This window comes from Ischnura elegans (genome assembly GCF_921293095.1).
Source record: "Ischnura elegans chromosome 13 unlocalized genomic scaffold, ioIscEleg1.1 SUPER_13_unloc_3, whole genome shotgun sequence".
In the NCBI taxonomy this organism is placed as follows: domain Eukaryota; kingdom Metazoa; phylum Arthropoda; class Insecta; order Odonata; family Coenagrionidae; genus Ischnura; species Ischnura elegans.
Genome location: NW_025791659.1, coordinates 9,038,269 through 9,050,340, shown reverse-complemented (window position 1 = coordinate 9,050,340; position 12,072 = coordinate 9,038,269). Strand labels below are relative to the sequence as shown.

General features: G+C 38.4%; 1 protein-coding gene across 1 annotated transcript in view; it reads left to right on the top strand.

Moving 5' to 3' along the window:
- Nucleotides 1-12,072, top strand: part of LOC124172810 — a 113,505-nt gene that overhangs the window by 74,329 nt on the left and 27,104 nt on the right. Inside the window, exon 12 of the mRNA XM_046552296.1 lies at nt 7,240-7,403. Coding sequence (XP_046408252.1) covers nt 7,240-7,403 — 164 coding nt within the window. The remainder of the gene's footprint in view (nt 1-7,239; nt 7,404-12,072) is intronic.

Here is a 12,072-nt window from a genome sequence, read left to right as displayed (position 1 = left end):
GGAGCTTGTTTTGCAGCTTGATAATGATAATACTAATGAATTTCAAGAGAAGTCCTGAAGTATTTCGGTACCAGTTAGATGTAAGGAAAAGGATTCGAAGTCAACGAAGCTTTCATCACTTCTCCAATAGAAAAAAGTAAAAAGAGAAGCTGCCAATTTGCGACAAGAAGGTCATTTTGTAAGAAATAGGTTATTCCCCGAAACAGATCTTCCTGAATAGAGGGAAAAATTAGGTGTAGAAATTTTTTAAATAGTTTTTCCGGATGACATTCTCTTTTCTCATGGCAGAATTAGATAATTATACTACTTCTATTGTTTTTTCATCTTCTAGCATCAGTAAAGAGGAGATGAAAATTTTCATTGGGATTTTACTGTTATGAGGTTGTAACTGGTTTCCATCCAAGCGATGCTCCTGGGAAGATTCTGGGGGTGCTCACAACTCAATGGTTACCGTAGCCTAGCGAAGGAATAGGTTCTTTGTGATGAGTAGATACCTTCACTGTGCAGACAATACGATGCCCGACATAATAGACATATTGTGGTAGCTTCGCCGTAGATCACTAAATTGAAAGAACGTTTCAGAGGGATTTTTCCCACTGAAAAAACTCTCTTTTGGCAGGAGTATGATTGTGGAGTATTTTGGTATCCATCCTTGCATGTAATTCATTCGGCGGAGGACAATCAGTTTTGGTGGTAATTGTGGAATATTTTCCTCGACTTTTGGATGTAGCTGTTCACAATCTGTTCACGAGCGAAATCTGGTCATTGCATGTCACAATTAGAGATCAGGCGTGTAATAATGCAAACATTACTGACCATACACCGATGCAAAGGCAAGTATAGCCGCCGTACTACGTCATTTTCAACAGAGGCAGACAGTGAAATATGTTACGATGCTAATGATCAATTAGTCTCAAAAGATTGCGTCGCCGTGCTGGAGAATATTGCGCTTCCGTCAAATGCACTGCATGCGATGCATGAAATATGGACAAATATTGCTTTACTACTTACCACTCAAAATGGTACGTATACACCGGCATTGAACTCTAAAGCAATCTTTAGTTTATATGAAACAAATTGATTCAAATTTAATTCAATTTTATAAGGTATAACACCCTTATATGTTGTGAGAATATTTTTCAAACATGTATATTTATTCTATGTATTTTCCAAAATTGGGAAATGCATTTTCAACTATTTTACTTATTAGCCATGTAAAAATATTATTTAAATGTACCTTTAACAAATCCATTGATTGTGTCAATTCAAGGTTCTGTAATTTCATAACACTACTGCCGAAAACTTAAATTTATACATAAATTTAAAATAATATTTCTTGATGTGTATTTGACAAGTTAATAATATAAACATTATAAATTTAAATATACCCCAAACTTGTGAAATAGCATTGAAAAAATCCAAAACACTTCTACATCTTAAAAAATCACAATTTACATCGAAAAATTTATGAATCGCGGGCAATGGAACTCTGAAAATTATTGCTAAATTTTTAAACAATTTACTTTAAATTTAAACAAAAGCTTGAAAATAGTGTACGTAATTAATAATATGTTTTTATAGTGTTTTTTATCATTTAAATGAGCAGTGCAGCTCAAATGCGAAAAATATTTGCTTTTTCTGGGGAAACCTTGCACCAAAAGACAACAGATCCGCCCAATGTGACATTTATGTCACAGCCTGTATCTCGGAAACTACACAACCGATCAACGAAATATTTTCAGAATGTAGTAAAAATGAGACCTTTACCATTCCCCTAGAATATGAATTATTAATCTCAAAAAAAATATTTTGGGCGGATCCAGGTTATCAAAATTCCTGGGTACCCCCCTGCCATCGACTTAATTCCAATTTTCCTCATGCACGTTTCCCCCGAATTTTACTTTCTCATCACTTACGGACTTGTGTTTCATCCGAAAATGCTTCAGTATGGTGAAGTGGATTTAGCACATCCTCGGGATAACTTACGCCACAGTGCACGCACATGGCATTCATTGGTTCTCCTTATCTCAGTGGAAATGTTTACACGCAAGACATTTTTATCGGCATATCATTAAATTGAATTGCAACTGTGCAATTAGCAACACAATTAACAGTATTTAAAACGGCATTAACGTCATGTGTGACGAGGTGCTCAACCGCTTAGCATGAGGAAGAAGTGGGCAGCAGAAGCACGTAAAGGAGAGGTGGAGAGGTGGCTTAGCCAGGAATTTCGTTCGGGGGGGATTGAAAACCAGGGGAGAAATAAAAAAAAAAAAATTGGGCACTAAATAATGGGTTTTAAACTAATTTTAACACTTTTTATAATCGAAAAACTTAATTTGTTAAAGAAAATTTTTGTAAATTCCTGATTTTTCAATATTTTGTTTTCTTTTGTGAAGGACAATAACTGTGTTTTTATATTTCGGGGGGTGAGGTCCAGACCATCCCCATGGCTACGCCACTGGGAAGGAGCACGTGAGGGAGGGTGGAGAGGAAGGAGCCCGCTCCCTCCGTATTTCAAACAACAAGGCTACAAATGAGGGAGTCGGACGAAGAAATCAGATCTTGCTTCAGTGACGTCGTTGCCTTCAAAGCGAAGCCGGGCGCGCTATGTGATATATGTAGTTGGCGTTTCGAATCCGTCTCTAATTGTTTGAGGGGTTAATGCTGCGCTTGTTTCATTAAAAATTATGCTGTTTGGACAATCAGTAAAGTGTAATTGTAGAATTGTAGATAGAAAACTGAGTGGCGATCAATTAGAGCTGAAAAATAAACAGAAATATCGTCAGGAATGCGTCTCGTTTGGTCTAATTCTTTTTTAAATCTCGTGCATATCATCTGATTGTCGAAGCTATCAAGATATCTTTGGGCCCAGAAAGTCACTCTCCTAGCATTTTTCGTCTAGAAACGGAGAATTGAAGCAGGTAGGCCAAAAAAGGTCAGTTGGTGAGGCGAGTTAGGTATGAAACACGCTTCAATTGTTTTCATGTGATATGATATTCTCCTTAGAAGACAATGATTTTTGGTCCGTGCGATTTCGGATACGAAAAAAAAACAACAGAGGCACGGGCTGATGGACGACCGAGAGTGGTTTTCTGAAATCTGCGACGTAGTTACTTTTGACGTGGTTATTATCCTACGGCGCTGAGATTCCTCCGATGATTGTTCAATCTCTTGGGAAGAGTCACACTATGTGCCAGTCGTATTTTGCCTTTTTTATTTTCTGGCTTGAAAATCCTGGCCACGGCTGAAATTCTACTCGCAACCTCTGCGAGAGCTTTCAAACAAAACGGTTCATGAGTAGGACAAGAATCGCATGCGACGACGCATTCGAAGAGAGAATCGGAACTCTTTCCACCCTGATGGGGCGTTGCATTCACTGAAGCTATTATTTAAAATTTGGGATCCAGATCCGATGTCTTCCGCGACTTTGGATCCGATGTATCCGATGAGGGGCAATATTCGCGGATATTTGGATCCGAGGTATCCGATCCGACCATCCCTAAAAATAGCAATAGCCGCGGTGGCTACAATCTCGTTTGGCCGCGGTGGCTAAACAAATAATGTAGCGTTCATTGCGTCCGCACATACTAGAGCAGCCTGGCGGGTGCGCAGTGGCGGCCGAACGCAACCTGTCGAGTCCGCCCGGAGGCCGCGGCGGCTTATGCCAAGCAAGTATCAACTTCCTCAAGGGTTGCATTGATGAAACTGGGCTATGCAAACGTGAATGTGTCTAATTTTTTTATTATTGACATAGACGCGTGTTAGTCTAAAAAAGTTACGTATACAAAAAAACCTAAAACGCTATCAGCGCGTATTTATAAGAAACTTTTTTCACAGGAAAACTCGCTCTCTGCACGTTTTTATTATCATCAGACTTCAAATATCTTTCGAAAATAAAAAAATATATTTCGATCTATTATGCTTTAAAATTGGTGGTTCAGATGAATTCTTTGAATGTGATTCATAATCGCAATAATTTGATTTGCCGTGACCTGCGGTTAATAAAAGAACGGAAAACGCATGCATTGCTTCCCGATCTCGAGGTTTCCAATTTTTTTCTCTCAGAGAGTTGCTCATGATCACGCGCCATTTCAGGGTTCGTCGGTTTGTCGCTCTTGCGGACATTTTCATGTTTCCGAGGCCGCTTAGGTATGCTAGTCGCAGCACCCGCGTGCCGGGCGTATCCTCCGCGCGGGCAAGGCTGACACCGCGGCCGCTTAGGTGTGTAGCAGCCTTTATGCCCCAAACTTATAGTCTATGCTCAAAACATTTATCTTCCTGGAATCGATGGAATCGGAATCGACTTTAGGCGATCGATTCTCGATTCCGATTCCGTGCCCGAGAATCGGTGGAATCGAGAATCGACATTTGGAATCGACTCATCCCTACTATTAACGGAACTATTATATTCAGCGTGCCTTATTCCCTGGCGACACGAACAGATGACTGATTCCGGACGATTGTGACGACTAGACAGGAGGGCATAGGGGTGATTCTGCCTTTCTTCGTTTCTTCTGTAAAATCATTATTAACCCTAATACGGGCAACATATTTTTCTGACGTAATCGGGCAAGGTGAGTCCAATGGACTCTTTTAACTTATGCTTTTAATTTGAACTATTAAACAGTGAAAAATATTACTTTTCACATAAATTTGTACATATTGTGCTCTATAGAATCATTTAACATAAAATTGATTATTTTTTGTTTAACAAAAGTTTTACATTACTTATTAATTTCATACATAGTCAAACAGCGAGTACAGTGGACTCTTTTTACTAATTCTTTCTGTTTTCACTTCATAAAACACCAAATATTTATCGTCACATGTACATAGTGATAATTTTACATTATTTTGGCAATTCGAACCAAATATTTGTAAAATGCACATTACTTTTTACATTTCGTGCAAACAGACTCACCTTGCCCGAATTTGTGGGAATGGGGAACTTGCATGAATTTTTTTTATTTCACAGGCGGACAGAAAATTATTTTCTGAATACAACAAAGAAAACCGCATGTAAATCTGAGTTTTCCTTCGCGAGATATTTAATGATAAATATAACGAATTTTAAAGCGCGGGAAAAACTCCCTCACCCCCCAAGCCACTACCGACGAAGCCTCGATGACGTCAAAGGTGCCTAAACATCACGCGAAGCTATTGTTGTGATTGTTTGTAATAGTTGCCAGCAGTTGTGAGAGCTTCGTTTGTTAGACGTGTTGATTATTTTATATTTAAAGAGAAATATCCGACGATAGAGGCTTGGAAGCCCTCGTATTTTGCATTATTTATAATATTAATATCTAAGTAAGGGCATAAAATATAAAACTGGAGCAGTTAAACCAAAAATTTTATAATACCTAAATAACATCGTTGTAGGAGTCTGAGCCACGGCCATTGGAAGGGGGATACGTTAATTGTAAGTTGATGTTATCGACGGCATATCATTCATTTAAGTATGCAATTAGAACGATTTTGATGTTTACTAATGTCCGCTTAGTTTTTATATACAATAACTTCATCCGTTTATTCGTAGGTACCGGAGAATTCGTCGTTTAGGACTGTATGTGCTTGTGTTATAGGATGAATTCCAGTCAATGCAACTTTTGCTCGCTGATTGGAGACATCTAGGAACATTTTTGTGCCAAAATAGTGTTATTTTCAACGTGACATCTCCCGTTAAGCTACTACTAATAATCACAGTGCCAGTGGTTGTAATGCACAAAGTTTGACAAGGTTGAAAAATATCGGCCAAGAGTTATCAGTGTTCCATCGTGATTGAATTGTAAAAAGTGCTATTACGCTATCGATAAATGTCTAACAGTAGTGTAAAAATTGTCAGTGGCGTGCTAATCTCCGTTGTTCACCGTAGATATGACATTTCACGATAACGCTATTGAAATAAAAACTGTGAGTGAAGTTTTTTATTCCATTATTTCAACGAATAGTAGTGAGAAATGTCACCTGTGTCACTTGTGTGGGCTAATTTAAGGGTTTAAATCAGTGAATAAATAGTTGTTTTCATCATAACGAGTTCTGTTATTGTAAGTTGTACGTGATGAATATAAGAATGTGACAGTGACATCCAGTTTTTGATAAGAGTTTTTGCCTATTTCCCACTATATTTTTATGGTATATGCTAGTATATTGTTTATGGATTTACCTATATTATTGAAATAGGTTATAGCTTGTGTGTGTGTTGGCAGCGGAACCGATTCGCGATCTAACATGTGGATTGTGTGCAGACTGTTTTGCTGTGAATTCGTACCGAAGGACGGATAGAACTACCTTCTCCGATAATTCGGTGTTGCGAAATTCAACAGCACAGCTTACTCTAATGTCAACAGCACAGCTTACGATCGTTATCCTCCAGTATTAAAAGTTTCTTTTATAACTCGATTTGCCGCCGACGTATAGCAATAATTTGTCTTAACAAATTCCATGAGGGTCGTGGCATTAATTTTTGGTGTCCTAAAAAAAGGCTGGTGTCCTAACACCCCATGCCACACGCCTTTTAGGCGGCTTGCGGGGTATTACGTAGATGTAGATGAATTTCAGGTGTACTATTCGAACGAGTGGCAACGTTATCATCCATTTTTCCGATCACTAAAACATACGAAGTGAAACGCTTGTACTTCATCATCCCGATGCCGCATTATTAATATCCCAAGTAATAATCTAGGCACAATAGCAATAGGAATACTTGCCCAAGAATAACAGAATAAAATAAAGTGACGATGAGCGGCTAAATACTCCCTCAAAACAAATTTTACACCATGCGCTCAGCGTATTTCCCTACTCCCTACGGTTGTTTAGGCACCTATGACGTCACGCCTGGCCTCGGCAACGCTCGGGTGTCTTCGCGCAGTGGTCGGCTCAGAGAAATTTTTCTCGATTTTAAATGCAATTTTTTTTATTTATTTTGATGTTGAATGGAGAAACTGAAGGTATTTTTGCGAGCTAATGTATCCATTTGACTTATTCAAAATAGTTTTTAGAGCAATCTACGACCCATGCAAGTTCCTCATTCAGGGGAAAAAATTATTTCAAAGTTACCTTAACTCCGAAATAAGTTTGAATTACTCTAATTTATAGGAAATATACAATTAGAAGAAGTGAAAAATTTACAACATGCTGACATTTCAATAACATAATAGAATTCTCAAAAATGTGATGCGATGAGTCCAAGAGACTCATCTTGCAAGTATTAGGGTTAATGGCTGTGGTTTATTGCAGGGAGTGCAGTCTTATCAAACATGACACCTCAACAACCGAGTGAGTCAACGGAAGGGGAAGCTACATCGTCAAAGTCTGAATCCAAGGCCGGCATTGATCAACAGAGCTCCAGCATAGAAGAGGACGACGGCAATGCGGTTGATTGCGACATGCAACCAGATCAGGTGGGTGATTATAATGATGATAATAATAATAATAATAATATTTAATTTCCTGTTGGCTATACAAGTATAACATAGGATTTAGTCAAAAAAGGAAGAAAGCTACATAGAAATTACAAAGAAGAGATAAGCAGTTAAATACATACATAATTACATTAATTTGTCATTAAGATACTCATCAATGCTGTAATTGCATTTTTTAAGTAGCAGTTCTTTTAGCTTATTTTTAGAAGTACAGGCATCCCCCGAGTTACGTAAGGGATGCGTTCCGGCAGACCCTGCATAAGTCGAAATTTACGTAAGTCGAACATTCTGCGTTAGTGCTTCAGAGATTTCGTATGTTGTATGTGTATGCTGTGTAACAAGCTGTATTGTACACACTTCCATAGCTAGAACTGCAAATTTTCACGTTGATTGGTGACTTGGGGTTTATAAACGATTTTTCTACCGAAATTAATGAAAATTCCTTCGAGGAATGATTAAAATGGGTCACTTTGTTTTGTTTATCACGTAAAAAACTCGATAAATATTCGATATTTTTTCAGCCATTGGTTATATGAGCAAATATCTACTTCTTCGCGCTCATATTCGAAAATTAACATAATCACTTGAAATACGGTTATCACTTACGTAAGTACGGATTTACGTAAGTCGAGGCATACGTAACTCGGGGGATGCCTGTATTATCACTCACTGCACATTTTATTGGATTTGGGACTTTATTATAAACCATAGAGGCTGAGTGGTGAGGATCTTTTCTGCTAACATTTAAAGGCTGATTATTCAGATGGACATTGTCTTTACCACGTGTCTCGTGGTCATGGATTGAGGAGTTGGACATAAACAGGTGCCTATTGTTTCTCACAAAAGTACAGCAATTCAGGGTGATTATCTAAATACAGTGAGTCCTCTTTTAACCCATAATTCCCCAGACTGTATTAAGGGCTTTTAACTTCGCTTGTTTCGCATTTTTCGATTTCTTTTGGCCTAATTAAGATGAATTTCTGGAAAAATAAATATTTTCATCACATTATATGATTTTCAAAATGCTGCGTGTGCGCAACGCTGGGAAACCTCCAGTAAATAAATACAAAAAAAGTAATTCTTTAAATATTAGGTTACATTTTTTATCTTGATTTGTACACTCAACATCTTCGCCGGGAGTTAATAAGTATTCCTTTGGAGGAAATGCCCCATTCTGCCTTTCAACGGACATGCTGGGGTATGTCTTTCTCCCTAGGGTGTCTCGTATGTGCGCACCGATTTTTGTGCCAAACGCCAACAGTGATAAGAATACAATAATATATGAATGAAAATGTTGGTGGATGTGACAAAATTAGAACAAGAGATACTTTAAAAAGTCAGTAAATCGAAGAAAAAATTATTCTGAGGTAGAAACTTGTTCTAAGAATTAGAATTCAATAATGTTGTGTTAAGGCAACGCTGGGGATTAATGGATTAAAGTAAATTTTTTAGAGCCAAAATGATTTTTAATGTACTTCCATGCATGTTATTGTTAAAAAAATTTTCCCCAACGGGGGTAGGGGGATCACCACCCCAGACTATCCCACCCCACTAAAGCATAGTCTTAGTTACGCCACTGGGTATGTATGCTAGGATGGTTAAGGTTGAAACATTTCAGTGAAACATTTCAGAAATTTCGATTCTGTTGTCTTGTCTGAAAATCCACGTTTCTATGCAGCTGTAAAATACTTAGCCACTGCACTAATTCTTATAAGCAAAAATTTTGAATTCTAAGATATAATTAAGTGATATCAATGATTGTATTATGGTGAAAGAGATGATGGACCTGATTACTTAATTGGTATGTCCAGAGGCGTAACTATGGGGGGATGAGGGGGATAGATCCACCCCAAAGCCTCAGAGAAATAAAAAATATAATTAAAACTATTGTCTAGTTTTGACACTTAATAACTGGGTCTGCTTAACCCATTATTCCCCGGACTGTATTCAGGGCTTTTAATTTCGGTTGTTTCACATTTTCTGATTTATTTTGGCCTAATTAAGGTGAATTTTTGGAATAAAAATATTTTCATCATATTATAGATATGATTTTCAAAATGCTGCTTATACGCAACGCTGGGTAAAAACTCCGGTAAATAAATACAAAAAAAGTAATTAAAAAAAATTAGGTTACAACTTTCATTTTTTATCTTGATTTGTACACTCGACATCTTTGCTGGGAGTTATCAGTATTCCTTTGGAGGAAATTTCCCATTCTGCCTTTCAACGGACATGCTGGGGTATGTGATTTTTCCCAGGGTGTCTCGTATGTGCGCATCGATTATTTTGTGCCAAACGCCATAAGTCATAAAAATACAATTACATGAATGAAAATATTGGTGGAGATGACAAAATTAGAACTAAAGATACTTAAAAAAGTCAGTAAATCGAATTATTCTGAGGCAGAAACTTGTTCTGAGAATTAGGATTCAATAATGTTGCGTTAACGCAACGCTGGGGATTAATGGGTTAACGTCACTTACTGTTCATGAAAAATGTGACGATAAACGAAATAACGTTAGTCGAAACATAATATCCCATTAGAAACAATGTAAAAAGTGAATATCGGCTCCTAGACCTCACAATACCTGCACGAAAAAATTTTAGCGTGTCATATCTGGGGCATTTTTTACGATGGGTATGCCAAGCTATGGCATAAATACAAGTTCATGTCTTCATCGACGACAATAGCAGCAGTGACGTAAATCCTTCTGCATTTTTGTATCTTCCCACATTTGCTTTTCGGCTTCGCTATGGTGGTCGCCCGGGCGAGCGTCGCCTGGGCATCATCATCGCTGAAACATCGTCGCAGTTAACAGGAACCACAATTATTGTGAACACGGCAAAAAAGTGACGACAAAAACTCCGAGTTCTGCACGGAAAAATGCCTTGAAAACCCTTTTGGGCTCCTGAATACCATTATGTCAAGTAAAACCTCGTGCACCTACGTAAGAATTCATTTTGCAGAAAATTTGCTAAAACTGTAATCGCTATTAACAATAAACACACTGTTTTACACTTTGTATAGACTGACTGTATTACCGCCGACAAAACGAACAACCTGCAATGCCTGCTGCTTCGCCTTTTTTCTCGAGCGAAATTCAAAAGACTTGACGTTATCACGAAGCGAAGGTGCGATAAACGAATGACGGTCTCAAAATTTTCGTGACGTTATCGCGAAATGACGTTGAACGGGGTGACGTAGATCGAGGACTCACTGTAGTTTGTCATTAAGGCCAAGAAGTATTTCATCAATGAAAATGCTTTCATTTTCACCCCGGTGGAGGTAGTTGAGATCTCGGAGGAATCCAAAGATTCGAATGCCAGCTCGAGGGAAGATGAGTGGGAGAGGGTTCATGTGAAGGTGGAGAAGTCAGAGAGCATCTCTTCCAGGGACAGCTACGAAGGAGAAGAAGATGATGATGAGGCCTCCATGGTCAGTGGTGAAATTCCTTCTTGACCTTTTCCTTACTAAAGACGTAAATATGCAAAGTCACTTGTTCCTGCCGTGCTTTGAAATTTTTCATCGCAGACCAGTGACAAAATAAGGGTTTTTCACCCCGACAGTGGCTTAATAAGCACGACCCTGCCACATGCGCCACAGTGTGGACTTTTGACGTCAACATCTTGTTCGTTAAAACCCATCCCAAAGTTCGCTCTGAGAAAATGGCTTAATCCATATGGCGGGAACCATAATGACGTCATACGGGCTTTTCCCAGCATTCATACTTAGCCGTCGCGTTTTCGCGCGCTTGAAAATTTTTACTTTTCATTTAATCGTAAAAAAATAGATATCGTCATTTAAAAATCTAAAAGTGTGAAATCCGTTCTCCAGGAGTTATAATCTTTCGTTTTAGGCAATGGAAAAATAATAGGAAACCACCCTATTCATTCGATTCATGCCCTTGAATCGTTCATTTTGAACCATTCATTCATGAACGACACAGCTCTACAGCACACGCCTCGCCCTCACACCACCGCCCCTCATATCCTTACTTCCCTCACTTGCACTCTTCACCCAGCGTAGGTGCGACAAATGAATGACGATCTCAAAATCTTCATGACGTTGTCTCCGAATGACGTTAAACGGAGTGACGTAGAACGAGGACTCACTGTATTGCTATTATTATCGGCGGTCCCCGACTTCTGCACAAAATGTGATCCTGAAAGTATATATGAAAGTCGAGCCATTTAAGTTCCATACTAATTAGAGGTTACCCTCCTAAAGATCAAAACGTGCATACTAAATCCTTATTTTTCGCACAGATTTTATTTTTATTAACTACAGTGCAACCTCGATATAACGACACCCCACGGTGCACTAATAAACACTCGCTATAGCGAATTGTCGCTTTACCGGAGGTGGAGCAAATAATAGCCAATATGCCTGTTGCGAACAGATATACAGGAACAGGAGTGGTGCGGCGACAGATAAACATCTATCCGATAAACGTAAGTATAAATCCAGACGAAACGCGATGTTTTTTTGCAATACTAAATTTCCTTACTCAAATAACGACTAACTATTTAAACAATTTATAAGCGCCGCACTGAATAAAAATCATGCAAAGCATTTTTTCGTCAATCATTATATTTATCGAACGACAGTTTACCACATAAATTTGAGACTGAGCACTCCATTAACTTC